The following is a 19,275-nucleotide window of genomic DNA, read 5'->3' on the forward strand; positions in this document are numbered from 1 at the left end:
TGTAACTCAAGGGTAGGCAATCTGATGACCTACAGATGTTTTGGTCATGCTGCCTGGGGCTGATGGGAGTTATAGTCCAAAAAATCTGATGTGTGCCAGGTTGCCTACCCCTGATGTAACATCATCTTTGGGGCTGGGAGAGATGTTTTTGCCCAGGTGAGAGTGATCAGGGAAGCCAAGGATTTTTATTTTTTTTTTGTCTTTCCCAATAGCCTGGTTTGCTAAAGTGATCTGGAGACATTTTGTTCTGGACTTCACTTGTGCTTGCTCTTTACATGTGGCATATGGTGGCCTGGATTAAGTGCACAGTATGTAATGGATTCTGCTTAGCAGTGTGGGCTTGGACCTGACTCGCAGCCCTACACCTCACGTGGAATTAATCCTCCCACAATCTTACCTTCAAAGCCATTCGTCTTTCAGGGTTCACATTTTAAGTTTGTTCACATATCTTTATTTTTTTTAAGGGCACAATCCCATGCATGTTTAGACAGAAAAAAGTCTGCCAACTCCTAGCATGCTTCAGCCAGCATAGCTGGCTGGGGAATCCTGAGAGTTGTAGGACCTTTTTTCTGCCTAAACATGCATAGATTGCCCCCTAAGTCATTAATGTACCCCAGAGAGATCAGGGATGCCACAAGTTAGGTAGTTTGTGATGTTACCATTTATTGTAGTTACTTTTCCTGCCCACCAGACTCATGCATGAGTGCTTGTAAAGGGTAATTTTTTTTTTTTTTATGCATTTGACATCAAAATATACACCAGCCCTCCCAATGGCCATGCTAGCTGGGAATGATGGGAGTTGCCATCCAGCACACCTGGGGAGGGGAGGCTGATCGACACTTTCCATAGCCACAAAGCCACTGTGCCAGGATTCCCTCATCCCAGTGACAGTCTATCTTGTCGATCTGTGTAAACAAGCCCACACACACACACACACACACACCTTGCAAAGCCATTTCTACATTGGTGTGAGGTTGTGGGGGGCTCGTACTGGGAAGGGTCGAGATCAGTAGTGTAGTGGCAAATGCAGAAGTGCAGGGTCCCTTCGTGACAGTCACAGCCACGCCCCTTCTAAGATTGTACAACCTTGTAAGATATACAGCCTTCAACAGGGATCCAAAAACGGTGCAGCTGAGAGTAAGGCAGGGGTATTTCAATTGGACGTCTGAGGAAAAATGCAGGGGTGTTAAAATCTTTTTCACTCACTCACTCACTCACACACAAACATTGCAGGGTTTCAAAATATGATGCTCTGTGGAAGCTTCCCCCTCTCAACTCAGCCCTCACGGACAGATCCCTTCTCATTGAAACAGCTCCCTTGCACACTCCCTTGGCGCCCCAACATTACCCATTAGCCTTCCTTAAGCTCCTTCATGATCTCTCTCCCATCCCGCAACAGAAACGTCCAGACACCCAGCTGGATTGAAGCACACACACACACACACACACACGCCGAGATCGCTTTGGCCAACCAGCCGGACGCTCATCTCCAGCTTCCCCCTTTGGAGCCTTCGCGCTTTTCTCTGCTCGCCACCTTCCTCTTCGGGTCTGGCGCGCGCAGCATCTAATGCGGGGAAGGGGAGGTCTGAGGGGAGGGGATGGCCAGAGGGCTTTCCACCAGCAGATCACGCAATGCGAACTCCGCACGCAACGGGGAGGTGACACTCGGAGGCGAGGAAGCTTTGGCAGCCTCCAGGGAGAAAGAAGAAGCGGCGGCGGCGGGCGTCTTCCCGACCTCGCTCTCTCCGGTGTTCCCTGGCGGCTGGACGCTTGGGAGCTCCGCTTTTCTCCCAGGGCGTGCGGGGCTGAGCGTGGCCGCCGCCAACCGACGGGAGAGAGCAGGCTGGCAGAGAGCAACCAGGTCCCTCTGGAAAGGGCAGCGGCTGCAGCGCGCCAGTTCTGCCCGGCGAGCTGGCTGGGCCACCCCGAAAGCTGCCCTGGTCGCCTCCCCCGGCTGCCGACCGACTGCGGAAGGGGGCATCCGTCGAAGCGCCGCTCCGCGCCCTGCAGATCTCTCGCCGGCGCTGCGAAGGGGGAGCTGGGCGGGCGTCGCAGGCAGCTCTCCAGTGCCGCGATCCTCATCGGGGTGCTGCCGCGGCCATCTGCCTGCCCCCGACCTGCCAAGAGCTGCCGCGGACCTCTTCGGGTCTTCAGCGCTCTCCTTCCTTCCCTCAATTCCGGGCGCTGAAAACAGCTGCTACCGTGTGCGGCGCTCAGCCTTGGCCGGGGGCATGATGAGGCGGAGAGAGCTCGGAGACGCTTCTTTGGCGAGCAGGTTAGTGGTGCCCTCCTGCCCAGAAACGTACTTTTCTACCCCCTTAAAAAAGAGAAGAAGGAATGGTCACAGTTGTGCCTGGCTAGGGCCAGCCGTGAAGGAAGAACAACGAAGAGTCTTGTGGCACCTGAAAGACGAACGCGTTTATCTGGGCCTAAGCCTTCGTGGACACTCTGCCCAAAAAGCGCATGCCGAAATGAATGTGTTCGTCGTTCAGTGTGCCACCACAACTCATCGTTGTTTTGGCTGCAACAGATTAACACGGCTACCCTCCGGAAAGGGTTAGCATGAATTAAGCCAATTGTACTTCTACCCCCCGCCCCAGGTAACCCTTCTTAAGGGAAATTGCCTAAAGAGAGGACCGGTTCTCACTCCCATGCTGAAATATGCAAAGGCTTTGTTCCAGCAAGTATGGGACAACGCCGTGGGATGAGACCTCGACGATCAACATGCGTTCACACTGCCACATCCCTTTCACTTGTAATGAGAAGAGAGATCTTCCAGAGACCCTTTCGACGGGTGAATAGCGATCACCTCTAGAGCGTGTTCCTTAAAAATCTTTTGACCGCCTCGTTGTACATATAGCCAGGATGCGAGTGGCAAATGGGTACCTTCCCCCATTTTCGACTGCTACTTTTGGCAGCGGAGGTTAGTGGCTCCGATGTCAATGGGGCGGTGAATCCGCTCCGGGTTTGTCAGAACTCTAAAGGAGCTATCCAAGGTAGCTTCTTTAGAGTTCTGACTGAAACTCGGAGCCGATGCACCACCCCACTGGCATTGGAGCCACCAGCCTCCACTGAGTTTGGGGGTGTAAAATGGTGATTTAAATCCATGGGTTGTATCCAGTATTAGTCAAAATTACTCTCCGTTCATTTCAATGGGTCTACTCTAAGGAGGAGGACTAACATTGGATACCAACCCATGTTTGTGGATGAAAATACAGAACTCACAATTCTGGAAGTTTTGCAACCAATGGGTTTCTTCTAAAGCTACTGATTTTAGAGTGGCCAAGCAAGACCCTGAAATGCCACACCTCCAGTTTAGGAGCTGGTGGTCCACTCCTGAAAGCCACACTGAGTTGCTTTCATGGCCCCAATCCTGCTACGATTCCTTTGTGACTCACCTGCTCCATTGCTTCCAATGGAAGTTAAGGCTGAAATCTATGTACACTTACCTACGGGTGCACCTATGGAATGTAGCTATTTCCAAGTAAGCCTGCATCAGAGCAGGCTGCATGCAACAACTACCTCTAGCTGGATCACTTCCATATGTTTAGCATCAGGACATAGGAATGTAACCTTAAGCACAATTACATGGAAATAAGTTCCACTAAAATCAGTGGACTTTCATTCACATAATGTAATCCTATGCACACTTACTTGAGAATAAGTTCTACTGAAATTGGTGGGCTTTACTTCCAGCTACACATGGATAGCATTAGATTGCATGTGACAATGTTTTTCATGTATTTTAATCACACGAGTGTCCATCCACTCTTGGTAGAATGGCAACTAGTAAAAGCCACAAGGAGACTGATAGGTAGGTAGGTAGATAGGATCAAATCCAAGAGCCGTGAAATGTATGTGGAATATATGTGTAGCAAGTAAGGCTGCCCTGTTCCTCATCCATTCAGCTATCTGGAAAAGAAGTGAGGATTTTCTGATCACTACAATGTCCTTATTTCCCCCTCAGTCCCCTTTGTTGGAAGGTAGTGAGTCAGTGAGCACTAGTTGATAGAATGCTGCATTTGGATTCAGGTTTAAATTCCCATCCTTGGGTGGTCTTGGACAAGTTACAATCTGCCACTCTCTAACCTACCACACGGAAGTCATGAGGATAAAGAAGATAAGAGTTGTAAAACACTTTGTACAGGGAGAAAGAACTATGGGGGATTATTATAATTATTGCTCAGACACAAAGGAATGGTTGTCATTTTATTTTCTATAAACCACTTGGAGCACTATATATCTCATATTTTTAATGTTTTAAATCTTTGTAAGCTGCCCAGAGAGCTCTGGCTATTGGGCAGTATAGAAATGTAATAAATAATAATAATATTTGTGGAAAAGGAGGTGTGTAAATACATTTAATAGGGCTATGACCTGTAGCAAGGCTGGACGCCTTGGCCAGTAGCAGAGCTAGAAATGGGGCTCTTCCTTACAATCCAATTTCTTTGGCGTAATTCAAACGACTGGAATAAACTGTATTTACTGTTTTTTATAGTCTGGTACCATCTGTTAATGAGAAGGATTTCTATGTAGCAAGTTAGAACAGGGAGATATTCTTGGTGGCTCTTTTGGTCTGGCCATTGGATTCTTTTATATATCCGACAAAGCCCAAAGCTGCTTCTCATTCGGAAGAGCTGCAAACACTTTTCATTCAGCAAGGATTTAGTGGTTAGGGATGAAAGTGGGTCCTTGTAATATACCAATACATAAGCAGTTCACTGCTGTGTTCTGATCCAATCCTGGCCTAATGATTTTGCACTTGAAGGGCTTGATTTTGAGGTGATATAATGAATGCGTACACATGGAGATGTTGTCTGGGAACTGCAGGTTTTCCTACGCTGCTCTAGATTCCAATCTGATGTGGTTCATAGACTTGCAAAAATATGACAAATTCTCACATAACATTTCCAAATGTAAGTTTTCATTTAGTGTTCATACCATTTTTTCCTGGCACGGCTATATGACAAGCAAAAATTCTACAGGTCCAGCCTGGCATGCAAATACAGTAATGGACAAAGCTTCTACCTGTCGAATTTTTTGCCAGTCATATAGCTGTTTATGGTAGAGGTGCGCTGCCAGAAAAAACAGCAATCCGATACTCATGGGATGTCTTTCAAAAGCAAGGACCAATGATTAAGTTCAATTCAGCATGGCTAAAAACTGATGATTAAAACAAAGAATGTTTAAAAAATCAGTTTAAAAAGACTGGATATTTCAGCTATAGCAATAGCTCAGTCCTATGCAAGTTTATTCAGAAGTAAATTCCATGTTTTCAATGGGGCTAAAACTCTACTAAGGGCATAATCCTATGCAAGTTTAGACAGAAAGAAGTTCTACACCTCCCAGCATTCCCAGACAGCCATCCTGGCTGGGGAATGCTGGGAGTTGTAGGACTTTTTTTTCTGTCTAAACATGCATAGGATTGTGCCTTAAGTGTGTCTAGGATTGCAGCCTTAGACTCACTTACTTGGGTGTAAGCTCCACTGAAAACAGCGGGGCATACTTCTGAGTAGACAGCTATAGGACCTGACACTTAAAAAAAAGAATGTGTTTTAAAATGAAGCCTGTATTTAATATAAACATGTTAAATCCTATGCTTCCCTTAACTAAAACTCTGTCTATAACCCTCACTCATGCATACTGAATGTAATCTTATTTTTTCTTTATAAAAAAAAGGATAAAATATTTGGGTTATGAAGCAAGTATTATAAAGATGATACAATATGTCATATATTTATTACTGCAACAAATTATGTGCTGGATCCAGACTTAGTGATACTCAGAAATAAGTATTGCATTAATTTTTACTTACTTCCCATTGATTTCAGTGGGTCTACTCTAAGTACGACTATGTTTCGATCCACCCATATGATTGTTTCTGCAACTTTCCAGCTCTTGCAAGAACAGTTTTCCCCAATAACGATCAGCTTTGCTTCGGGAAAGTTTTAGGCACTTATAGCCCAAACTTACTTAGAACCAAGTCACTCTGTGTCCAGTGGTGCTTACTCCCAGGGAACTGTGTACAGGATTGCAGTCTCAACCCACCATCCAGCACACCTGACTCTGTACTGGACTGTGGCCCTTGTTTCCAAGCAGGTTAACTTAGCTTTTCTTTCCAGGCAAAGAAAAATCCAGTAATTTCATAGGTAAGAACCTCCCTCCTTGTCTCTAGACATCACATAATCGTTTAGTGTAATAAGCAAGAGAGATGCATGTCTGAGATTTTGGATTAAAATCTTAGATGGCATAAAGGCTTTATTTAGTTACAAACCAGTCTGTTTCGTTTATTGCTATAGCAACCTGTCAGCATACACTCTTGTGCGGAAATGCACGTATTACAACATGGGAAACTCGATTTAAGGCAGTGTTTTAAAATCAGTCGTCGTCATCCCCCCACCCCACCCCCCGCATTTAAAATCAGCTCACTTTGGTTCAAAGTGTTATTATTGGCTTCACGGACTAGTTTTTATGCTCCACAGAATCAGGGAGTAAAGCCTTTTCTCTGGACCAGCCTCCCCTCAAGCCGGCGCCCCCCAGATGTGTTCGACTACAGCTCTCAGCGTCCCCAGCTAGCTGGCGATGCTGGGAGTTGTAGTCGAACACATCTGGAGGGCGCCGCGTTGGGGAAGGCAGCTCTGGCTCCTGCCACTTCAGGCTGCTTTAGTTCGGCGTGGCACGTTTGAGTGCCTCCCCACGGGGAAAGCCCCTCGCCGCACCTCTGCCGACAACGGCACGTGTAGGATGTTGTGCCAGCCGTTCGTTTTTAAAGAGGGCGCGATATTCAAACAGGCGGCCGCGGCCCGACGTGGCGAGCCCGGGAGAAAGCTGGAGCTGCGGGCGTCCGTTTGAACACGGCAACCCCGCCGCTCGTGCCTGCCCGCCCCTCGTCCTGATTCCCCCTCGAAGCACGGCAGCGCTTCTAACGCGGCCCTTCCCCCTGCAGCGTGCGCCCCCGCAGCGCGAAGGACGCGCTCCCGGTGCAAGGCCTCCTGCTGCTGCTCCTCTCGCTGCTCGCCGCCGTGCACGTGGCGAAGCTCCTGGCGCGGGAGCGGCTGCGACGGAGGAGGCTGGAGCCGCCGGGCCCTTTCCCGTGGCCTCTGCTAGGCAACGCGGCTCAGCTGGGCAGCGCCCCCCACCTGGCCTTCGGGCGCCTGGCGGCCACCTACGGCGACGTCTTCCAGCTGCGCCTGGGCAGCTGGCCCGTGGTGGTGCTGAGCGGCGAGCGCGCCATCCGGGAGGCCCTCATCCGCCAGGGAGCCGCGTTCGCGGGCCGGCCCCGGTTCCCGTCCTTCCGGCTGGTCTCCGGCGGGCGCAGCTTGGCCTTCGGCGGCTACTCGGAGCTGTGGAAGCTGCAGCGGCGCCTGGCGCACTCCACCGTGCGCGCGTTCTCGGCGCGCCGCCTGCTGGAGCGGCCCCTGCTGGCCGAGGCGCGCACGGTGGTGCGGCTGCTGGCGGGCGCCTGCGCCGGCGGCGCCTTCGTCGACCCGTCGAGGAGCCTGGTGGTGGCCGTGGCCAACGTCATGAGCGCGCTGTGCTTCGGCCGCCGCTACAGCCACGCCGACGCCGAGTTTCGGCGCCTGGTGGGCCGCAACGAGCAGTTCGGGCGCACGGTGGGCGCGGGCAGCCTGGTCGACGTGCTGCCCTGGCTGCAGCGCTTCCCCAACCCGGTGCGCTCCGCCTTCCGCGCCTTCCGCGCCCTCAACCACGAGTTCTACAGCTTCGTGCGCCAAAAGTTCGTGTGGCACCAGAGCAGCCTCCGGCGTGGCGACGCCCTCCGCGACCTCATGGACGCCTTCATCCGCCTCCAGCAGGCGCAGCCCGGCCTGCCGGTGGAGCACGTGCCGGCCACCGTCACGGACATCTTTGGGGCCAGCCAAGACACCCTCTCCACAGCCCTGCAGTGGCTCTTGATCTTTCTCATCAGGTAAGCTGACGGGCTAGGGTGGCTAGAGGGTAGAAGAGCTGGGAAGGAGGAACTGATAGGAGATGCTGCGGGGGGAGGGGGGGGCTTCCTATATCAGTATTATTATTGCTGTTGCTATTATTACATGTATATCCTGCCTTTTGTTCCTCTTGGAAGGAACCCAAGATGGCTTACATAGTCCTTTTTCTCTCGGTTTTATCCTCACAACAACCTTGTGAGGTAGATTTGGTTGAGAGTAAGCGACTGGCCCAAAGTTACCCAGTGAGCTTCATGGGTGAGTGGGGACTAGAACCCGGATCTCCTGAGTTCCAGTCCAACGCTCTAACTACTACACCACACTGACTCTCATACATGTATTTCCCCTGGAAAGTTAAAGGTGGTGTGATAGAGGCATCATCAACTGTGGTGGCACACATACTCATCCCACTAAAATCGTTCTTTGGTTTGCAGATCAGAACTGTAGAGGGGGGGCCCTTTTCTCCCCATGCTGTAGCCCCAACAAAAATCTTCCACTCCCCGTTTATGTTGAGAGGGACGCTGCCATTGGCATTCTCTTCTGCTTTGGTGGGGAGGACCTTTTCGTTGTTGGGGATGATGGAAGGAAGCCCTCTCATGGAAGGTGTCTGTGCCAGATTTGGGGGGATCCCCCCTTCTCCCCACAGCCTACCCCATTCAACAGGGTCACCTGAGTCTGCTGAATGTGTACTGATTTCATGGGGCTGCCATGGGGAAGAGGACTGGGGCAATCTGGTTCCGACAGCCCTTCTGCACATTTAGCCCTGCTAAATCTGGACGCAAACCATGACTTCAAATCCATGCTCAATTATAGACCCCTAATATGAATGGCTCAGCTCTGTGAATGTTAGAGCCCGAGTTCTCCCCTTGACTAAACCCTGTTTGGTCCATTTTTATACAGTTTCCCACAATAGTATTAACGTCTACTTTTATATAATTTCCTGATTTTCAGGATTCTCTCTTCTTGTACCACAGGCTACTCCAGTTGGCATTCTCTCCCCCCCCCCCCCCGCCCAGCAACTCTCTGTGTAGCATTTTTAGTGGGCAGGAAGAGAGAGAAGGCATTTCTGTTTCCACCGGCCCTGTTGCAGGTGCAGAAATCTGGACCCAACCCCATGTGTTTAAGTTCAGCACTAACCATTGGAGGACACTGTCTCTTTGCACTGATATTTCAGAGATGTTCTGTAGCCGAGTTAGAATCTTTCCACCATCCTTTCAAGATGATCTCAAGTGTGCTGCATCCACAGTTTTTGTTTTGTTGACAGAAATGCTATGCTTACAAAAGGAAATAAAATGCTCCTGTTAGAAATGAACTAATGCTGTTTGACTATTTAGCCATTCCCTTGTGAAAATATGGTAGGTAGGATTTTCATTAGTTGGAATCGTGATCTAAATTTCACACACATATCACTATTCACTTTGATATATATCTTAACATCCTTGTCAATTAAGGGCGCAATCCTATCCAGGTAGGCGACCGCCTCTGAACTCGGAGGCGGCTGCCTATCCAATGCAGGGCAGGAGAAGCATGGAGGGGATTGTCCCCTCTGTGATTCACCTGCTCTGCATTTGCAGCTAGACAGCCGATAACGGCTGTCTAGCCATGGAAGGGCTGAGCCAGGGGGGAGGCTGCTGTACGACACATTGGTTGTGTTGTACAGGCATTTCCGCCTTCCCCGCCCTGGAACGCGCCCCCCCCCCGCCACGCACCTTTTCGGCTGCTCCGCGCTCCTCTTGCGAGCACGGAAGATGGGGCTGTTCTCCACTGCCTCCAAGGCAACGCGGAAGTGGGAGGAGGTCGCTTCTCCGGGAACCGACCTCGGAGCGTGGACTCCGAGGTCATTTCCCAGAAAACAAGATATCCTATGGCCGTCTAGCCGCTGTCTAGCGGCCATAGGATTGCTCTGTAAGTTAGTTTGAAACAGTCCTTACCTGTGCTCCTTTGTAATGCTGTGCTACTGAAGCCAAACATTAAAGAGATTCTATTATTTGTCCACAGTCCATCCAGAAGTTCTGCTGTGTAAAGCCTATTGAAATGAATGCTCTTTCTCTAGTCTTGTGCTACTTTCCTTTTTTCAGTAGGGCAAGTGCAAAAGAAATTCTGTGGACTGGGCCTTATCTGATTATCTGGGTGTTTTGGATCCCCTCCCTCTCTCCCGGAAACAACCTGCTATCAGATCCTTTTAGGAGTAATACCAGTCTGACCAAATCAGGTGCTTTTATTGCCTTGGACTGTGTTTTCAATATTAGTCTGGTACCCTCAGATAAGATAAAATGTGGCTGTTTTTGAAATAAAATTATGAAGCATCATCTTGCCACATAGAATGTCAGCAAACTGAAAGCTGTTTAAGGATATTCTGCCCCCCCCCCCCCGCCCCAGGAGTTGAGGGTGGGATTACATAGGAAGCTGCCGTACACTGAGCTGGACTATTGGTGCATCTAGCAGTTCACACAACATGACAACTCATATTCAAGGTTGAGTGTGGGTTGTTGTTGAAATGTGGGTTGTTGTGTTGTGTGAACCCAGTTGCGCTAACAAACTATGGTTTGTTAACCACCAACAATCCACAAAGAGAACCTATGGTTTGTTGTTGGGTTGTGAATTGTGGGTTAATAAACGCGCGAACAAACCATGCTTTGTTAGTGTGGCGGGGTTCACACAACAACCCGTGTTTCAACAACAACCCACACTTGGTCCTTACTCAATCTTGAGTGTGGGTTGTCGTGTTGTGTGAACCCAGTCTCTGATAGCAAGTGGCTCTCTAAGGTTTCAGAAGGATTTTTTCCTAGCCCTACCTGAAGATGCTGGCCAGAGAATCTCTGCATGCAGAGCATGTTCTGTACCACCTGGCTGCAGCTTTCTTTCTTTGCTTTCTTCCTTTTGCGATGTGAAGTGCGTTACCAGGTCCAATAGCAAGACTATCAGTCCATCTATCCATTACTCAGTTTTACTAATACATCATGCTGCTATTGACAAGGGCTTAGATCCAGACATTGTTTCTGTCAGCAGGAACAGAGTTCAGCTTGGGACACACTGGTTAGGGGGAAACGGGAGAGAGTATTTTTGCTCATTTGGGGTGATTTCCCCTTTCTCCTGTGATCCCCTGGACACGGTTCCTTCAATCCCCCACCCCCAGCAGATTTTCAAGGGGCATAGGGGGCTGTAGGGAAAATCAGTGAAAATCACCATCTCCCCCATTCTGCCAGCAGTATTCCTTTGCTGGATCTAAAGCTTTCCTCAGACAGAAGGAGGCTTTCCGTTCATGGGAGCTATAGTCTGGATCCAAGCCAAGGACTCATAATTTAAAGAAGGTATTGGATTTGCCCGTCCAGAACAATTTATGTGACTGCAGAAAATATCCAATTTGGATCCTATCCTGAAACCAAAATGTGTAAGGCACTAAGTACAAATTAGCCTGTTATTTTTAGAGCAGGAATTTACCTGATCATCATCGTGAAGGCAATAAACTGAATTGAGCTGGTTATTAGCTCTTTATTTTGGGGGTATCCATCTGAAAAACCAAGATATGGTATACTAACTCTTTTAGATTGAGTACAAGTCCTCCAAGTTTCAAAGGAAAATGGATCATTATCACTCAGTTCAAAAATAATCTAAAGCAAAAAGTCCCAAAATATGTTAGAGATTAAACAAATCTTTAGACTGTGATGGGTTAACAACAACCTTTCATAAACAGTTTGTAGATACCTTAACTGCAGATGAACAGATCAGTATAACTCAGTATGTGATACTGTCTCATTCCCAAAACCTAGAATGAGGCAAAGATTGTTCTTTTAATAAAAGAAGGTAAATAAGAAACACAGGTTGCATCATATCGTCCAATTTCATTATTAAATATGGACTATAAAAATTACTCAAATTTTGGCAAAAGGCTTTAATATTATTGTGGGAAATTATATAAATATGGACCAGACAGGGTTAATTAAGGGGAGGAAATTAGTCTCTAGTATTTGTAGAGCCATTCATATTATTAACAATCACAATCTCACTCACAGCTCATCCTACCCTTCTCTTGTTTCTAGATGCTGCTAAAGCAACCCCCTGCAATTACCCAGCCAGATACTGAAAGTCTTCACTATAAGAGGAAATTTAGCACTTCAGGTTAAAATCTTAATAGAGGATTTACAAGTTCTTTTTCACCTTTGTTTGTGTTGGATAGAACCATTAGGTATAGCAATCAGACAGAGCAACTGGCAATATGAAAGGTGTTAAGGCTCAACATGATTCAGTAAAAAAACCCCTTTATCTGCAGATGATATTATGTTGTCATTAGAGCATTCTACTCAGTCAACTTGGTATTTATTCCATCTGACTGACACATAGAAGTCGACCTCGGCATATAAAGTATGTCAATCAGGAATAATATGTTTAAATATTTCAGCATCAGATCAAAGGCAAATATTCGGACAACTTAGGTTAAAAAAAGAGGTAGTTGAGAAGTGAGATGCCTGGGTATAAAACTTTGAAGTGATCCATTGTATTTTGAGAAATTAAGCTATCAGGCTTTAGTCAGTAATATATAAAAGGAAATGGAAAGATGGTCTACATTGATTTTTGACTTGGTTGACAGAAGTGGTAACTATTAAAATGGCAATTCTTCCTAAATGTTTATTTTTGTTTATGCCTTTACCTCTCTTAGGGTGCAATCCTATGTATGTTTAGACAGAAAAAGTCCTACAACTCACAGCATTCCCCAGCCAGCATTTAAGGCCTACTGTCATACTCTGGCTACTATGATGTGTGCATTTATTATGAATGTGTGACATGGAATTTTAAAAGATGTAGAAATTGTGGATGCCATCCTGCAGCAGCATTTAAGCATACTAGCAGTGTGCAGAATTATAGTCTGAGCCATCTTTAATATTTGGCTTGAATCCAATGGCAGTACTGGAGTGGAAGTAACTTTAAAGAACAAGGAATTAGTGTGTGTATGTGTGTGTGTGTGTGTTCTTCTGGTCATTTCCATTTTTGCAAGCATCATGAAAGATCTCTTGGTGGGGCATGGGGGAAGACCCCCAAATAGTTGATCTCATTAACCATTTCCTCTAGAGCAGATTAATGTACAAGTGCAAGGTATAATTTCCAGTGTTCGTATAATATATTTGCTTTTCTGAACTGCAGCATTTTGTATTGTTTGACTTCTGTATGCTGTAAAAAATTTGGAGAATGATACAAATCCTCACACTAAATTAGTAAAAAGACAAATAAATCTTGATCTCAAAACAGAGAAAATACATGTGTGAATCTATTTAGCAGGTTGTTAAATAGAGAGACAGTAAAGATAAACGTTCTTGGCAACAATATCTGATTTAGAGATAATATAATGTAGGGCAGGGGTATACAAACATTTCAGTCCCGAGGGCCGCGTTATGTCCCTGTTGGGCTGGCAGGGGCTGTACATATGCACATGCACTCACATACAACTCAGAGACACCCTTCTCACATACATTCACCCCAGCAGCAACAGATCTTCATATTGCAGCAGCAGCAGCAGCAGCAGCATCAAGGTATTGAAGTGCCTTTTTTGGCCACTCCAACGTGACCACCCAAACAAGAGGAAAAATACACTCCAGGAATAGGCTCTATGGTTCCTAGACCATGTCCTCCCCCCTTTCTAATGGCATTTGGGACTTTTGCACCCCTGTTATAAGGCTTGATTGTCCATCCAGTCTACTGCAGATTCAGTGCTCAAATGCAGGGGGATCCCCACAGGGCCTTTTTACCTCTCTCCCTTTGCAGCATGTGTCTGCTGGAGAATGGGAAACCTGTGCTCACCTCCCATATCCTTGTCCATCCTGCATCTACTTAGTCAGAGAACATAAGCTCAGAGCTCACATTCCTTCACTGTGGGCTCCTTCACATGGAGCTTTTATCCTGCTATTGAGTTTGCTCACTCATGGAAGTTTGCGGGTCCTTTTCATGATGTTGTCAACCTCCAGGGCACATCCAGAGGTATTTCCTGGTTATTCCATCTCAAAAAGTTCCCGAAATAATGAGCTGTCTATTTAAGTCAGATTGTTACGCTATTAAAACAGCCACTAGATGGTGCAGTTTCATTGATCTCTATGGAACCTTGAACATTTAAAAAAAACTTCCCCCCCTCAGCAATCACATGGTTGCTGTCTGGGAGCCATAAACATGGAAATGCTCCACAACGGGAGGACTGCAGGATTTTTCCTTAATGTAAAGGTAGGGAGAGAGAAGTGAAGGTTTGACAGGGATATGGGAGCTGTGCCAAGGTGCAGAGCATCTCTGCATGCATACCAAGGAGTGAGTGAGAAAAACAGGATTGTGTTTAACTCTGTGGAAAACCTTCTGCATATGGTTTCTGTGCCCCCATAGACTGGATCAAGCCATAATATGTTCTCTGTAGGCTCATAAATGTGCTAGTTCAAGCGAGAGTCCAAATGAAACAGCATTGTTTAAAACATATAAACTCCCATCTAGAGCTGGGGTGTTGTTTGACCGCAACTCCCCAAATCCCTCACCATTGGCTATACTGGCTAGGGCTGATGGAACATGCAGACCAGTAATATTTGGAGGGCAACATTTTCCCCACCACTGATCTAGAGAAAGACACATTTTTTTGCCCATAGTAGCTACTTTAGTTCCCATTGCCAAGCCATGCATCAAGTCTTTCTTTACACTCATACAAGAAGTACACATTACAAGGAAAATACAGGGTTCCAAATGCTTTGTTTTCTTTATAAAGCAAATGTGTGTGTGTGTGTGGGGGGCACTTGCAAGGGTGAATTGGTGGGGTGGAGGTGCTTAACCTTTCCTTTGCCTGCTGATTCTTGCCCCCATAGCATATTTTGACTGAGGCCATTTTTAATTGCTTTTCCCCAGCTGCGTTCCAGAACTGGAAGGAACCCAGCTGCTGCAAATCCCGCCTTGGGGAGCAAGCACGTTTGCAGGGGAGAACTGCAGGCACAGGAGGGGCATGGTTCTGTCCTCCCTGCCAGTTGCCACCCCCCCCTTCACGGTTTGTCCACAATCATGGGCTCGGGCGTGCGTTTGCTCAGATAACATCTGTCCTCAGCAGAGTTGTGAATCCCCAAATAGCTGCTGCTGTTGTTTTTTTAACCAGGTACCCAGAGGTGCAGGCTAAGCTGCAAGAAGAAATAGATAAAGTTGTTGGCAGAGACCGCTTGCCGTGCGCTGAGGACCAGCCCCGTTTGCCTTACGTCATGGCTTTCCTGTACGAATCCATGCGTTTCAGCAGCTTTGTGCCAGTTACCATTCCGCACGCCACCACAGCCGACACCACCTTAATGGGCTATCACATCCCCAAAGATACAGTGGTCTTTGTCAACCAGTGGTCAGTGAATCATGACCCAGTGAAATGGCCTGCCCCAGAGGATTTCAATCCATCAAGGTTCCTGGATGAGAATGGGTTCCTTAACAAGGACCTCACTAGCAGTGTGATGATTTTTTCAGTTGGAAAACGCAGATGCATTGGGGAAGAATTATCCAAAGTGCAACTCTTTCTCTTTATTGCAATATTGGTGCACCAGTGCATTTTCACTGCTAATCCAAAGGAAGATTCCAAAATGGATTTCACCTATGGCTTGACTATTAAACCAAAGCCATTTACACTCAATGTCACACTTCGAGATACCATGGATTTGCTGGATAACACTGTACAGAGACTTCAGGCAGAAAAGGGCTCTGAAAATTGTCTGCCAAATATATAAGCTCTGAAGTTTGAACACAGTCTGTAATAATTGTATAAAGATCTTGACCCATCCTTCACTTTTTATATTTAAATGAATCAAATTGAAATATAATGTACTGGAGAGCTACTAGCATGATATGAAGTAAAACAATATATACCTTTTAAAAATTGGTATTTTCCTTACCTCTCCATTTCTTGCCAGCCATCAAAGGCATTCTCTAAAGTATTTTTTGTTTTCGTAATTCTTAGGGTGCGTCCACATTAGGCACTGAGTGTGGAATTCCCATGCTTTGTTCACTTTGTATGGGGCATTCACACGCTTGTCTTGCTCTATTTTCCAGGTGGTTATTCTGTCTTTTCTCAGAGTGTACAAAATTGTTATTTTCCAGAAGAGCAGCACATTCTCCACAAATGTAGATGCCCTTAGCGCTACTCCTCTGTCTTTTTAAAAGTGGCGTTTCAAGGTGGGCAATGATGTATGAGACAGGTGAGCCTATCCAATCGCAGCAAACATTCACTCTTGTGGTAGGTGCCATTTTATCATCCCATCATTAATCATTATTTTAATTAACTCTAAAATGCCTTCCTGGCTATATTAATGTAGGAAAATATTGGTGAAACACCAATGAATAGTGTTATAATGCGATAATACCTTAACAATACAATGCTAATTTTAAAACAATGATAGGGGAAGCAAACTTTCCAGTCACTACTATTTCACCAACATGTTTAATGGTGGTGACTGGAAAGGTTTTTTAAAAAAGCATTAGCGTTATGGCATTCTAGCATTAATAGTGCTATCATTTAAATGGTATTTCACTAATATATAAATTATATAAATTAAATTATATCCTGAAAAAGCATTTTAGTGCTAATTAAATGACTGATTTTTTAAAAGTAACAGGGTGATAAGATGGACTCACTACAAAGACTATAGTGCTAAGCTTCAAATGGCTGTTCAGATGAATTGCACTTTCCCAACCAACAGCAGTTATGTCATGCCTACTGGTATGGACAGAACATAAGGAAGATGAACGTATGGGAAAATGCAACATCTCTGACAGTTCACACAGCGCATAGTTAAACTATGGAATTCACTTCCACAAGTTGTAATGATGGCCACCAATTTGGATGGCGTTAAAAGGGGATTGGACAAATTCATGGAGGAGAAGGGGCTGTCAATTGCTACTAGTCCTGATACTCTGGGTTTGCCATGGGCAGCTGGTTGGCCATTGTGTGAACAGAATACTGGACTAGATGGACCCTTGGTCTGACCCAGCATGATCAGGGGACTGGAAACAAAGCCCTATGAAGAGAGATTGAAAGAACTGGGCATGTTTAGCCTTGAGAAGAGAAGACTGAGGGGAGATAGGATAGCACTGTTCAAGTACTTGAAAGGTTGTCACAGAGAGGAAGGCCAGGATCTCTTCTCCATCATCCCAGAGTGCAGGACACAGAATAATGGGCTCAAGTTACAGGAAGCCAGATTCCGGCTGAACATCAGGAAAAACCTCCTGGCTGTTAGAGCAATACGACAGTGGAACCAGTTCCCTAGGGAGGTGGTGGGCTCTCCCACACTGGAGGCGTTCAAGATGAGGCTGGACAGCCATCTGTCAGGGATGCTCTGACTTGGATTCCGGCATTGAGCAGCGGGTTGGACTTGATGGTCTTGTAGGCCCCTTCCAACCCTACTATTCTATGATTCTATGTCTCTTCTTATGCTTTTAATTGCAATTCTGCTTGTAGCTTACTGCAGGAAGAGCTATGATTATTGGCACTAGGAGCTACCCACATGGAACCAACCTTTGCCCCACTCTGTTTTTAAAGTTTTTATATCCCAAAGTTTAAAACGTTATGTTTTAACATCTGATGCAGCAGCTTTTCCCTGTATATGACCAAAGGTACATGTTGAGATTCTAATTGTGATTGGCAATGATATTCAGCTGGCCTGGTCATCAGATCTTTCTCCTTTAACATTCCAAATCACTTTTTTTTATTCAAACAGATTTTAAAAGTAAATCGAATTTCATTCTGAAATGCAATTTGTATCTGCATAGCATATCTTGATTGACGCAGTGGATTTAAATATGTAAATTAATTGTCTGTCTTCTATCAAATATTCTCAAAATATCCCGTATCTTGAGAGAATGTAATATTTTAAATTCAGACATCGATTAAAAATAATTGGCATTTAATTAACCTGTCTTTTATTGGTTGAGTGCTCTGTTAACATCGCCCATTGACTTGTCTTCAGAAATAAAGATATTGCTTATGATAAATTTGTATATATAAATCATACAGAAAATACACACTAAAGTTGGTGTTCTGTATTTTTAAATAATTTGAATAAGAAACTGGAAGCATTCTGAATTCTATTGATGAATTCTCAATTTACTAATGAGAATGATTGCAGGACTGGGCTCTGTTAAGTCTATTCCAAGATTTTTGCTCCATAACAGAATCAAACTCTGATCCATCTTTCATTTAAAATAAATATAAAATAAATATATAAATGAATGGAATTATAGTTGTCTTCAGTAGAAACCATAGCCCCATTCTTTCATCTGGGTGGGTGGGGGGCCTGGGATTGCCCCGCTCACTCTGGCCCACCTGCCCCACCTCTAGCCGTGCCTGGCATTTGTCACCAGAATGACTTTGAATAAGAGTAAGATCCTATCTGCTGTCATTACCCTTAAAACTGGGTGTTAAAGATGTTGTGCATTAGGCCTAAGAGCACTGGGCTCTGTTTATCGGCTCCTCTTTGAAACCACTGTGCCAATGCCATGCAAGCCAGGGAGGGGCGCAGCAGGCTTCTGATCCCCCACTGTTTGCAGGCTATACACACTTGTTGTCACATTTGTCTAGGTCCACGGAGGTGGAAGAAAAGTATTCTCCATCCCCACCCTGCCAGATAGAGCCTGTCTGGCAAGTTAACTCAAATAACGGCAGCTCATTACAATCTGTCTGAAAAGCAGCAAGTTGTAAATGATTCCCTTGATTTCAGTTTCAAGGTGTCATCTTTACTGTGCTTACTAAAAAAAAATGGCTTTTTGGGTGGTACTTTTCAAACATCTCTATAAGTGCTTCTGAAACCATGGATTTCAAAATTTGGGTACTTGATTTGCAGTGCATTATATAACCCTGCAGTTGAGTAGAGTCATCTGCTGGCCAGTGCGTTCTTTTTCATGAGATTCAAATCCGTCTACGAGATAGCCAGAAACTTAAGTAATATTTTGTATATTTAGTGCTCTTCCATTTCATATCTTTATCTCTCTAGACCAGTCTTCCCCAACTTGGTGCTCTCCAGATGTGCTGGACTATAACTCATATCTCTCAGTCAGCATGCTATGAGGGGATGTTTGGGGGATATTAGGAGCTGTAGTCCAACACATCCGGAGGGCATCAGGGGAAGACTGCTTAAGAAAGGGCATAGAGCAGAAATGTTAAAACAAACTGAAACATTAGTAGAGGTAATTAGTAGATTAGTATCAGGCATTGTGTTTCTTATGTTTCTTATTGCAGAACTTTGCTTACACTGTGAAAAGCTCTGTGCTACATGAAACATTTCATGCTCAGGTCTATGTTAGATCTGTCATTAGGGTAATCCCATTTCCCCCCAGTACTTCTCCAACATCG

The 19,275-nt window shown here is 45.8% G+C and overlaps 1 protein-coding gene across 1 annotated transcript; it reads left to right on the forward strand.

Moving 5' to 3' along the window:
* Window positions 1-650: 650 nt before the first annotated feature.
* On the forward strand, window positions 651-17,934 carry CYP1B1 (cytochrome P450 family 1 subfamily B member 1). The gene is made up of 3 exons (XM_084828355.1): window positions 651-2,275; window positions 6,947-7,927; window positions 15,052-17,934. The coding sequence occupies exons 1-3, from the start codon at window positions 1,599-1,601 to the stop codon at window positions 15,656-15,658; spliced, it is 2,265 nt and encodes a 754-aa protein (XP_084684481.1). The 5' UTR covers window positions 651-1,598; the 3' UTR covers window positions 15,659-17,934.
* The last annotated feature ends 1,341 nt before the right edge of the window (window positions 17,935-19,275 follow it).

This window comes from Heloderma suspectum, chromosome 1, assembly GCF_057233095.1.
Source record: "Heloderma suspectum isolate Gila_16-S chromosome 1, 16-S_ref, whole genome shotgun sequence".
In the NCBI taxonomy this organism is placed as follows: Eukaryota; Metazoa; Chordata; class Lepidosauria; order Squamata; family Helodermatidae; genus Heloderma; species Heloderma suspectum.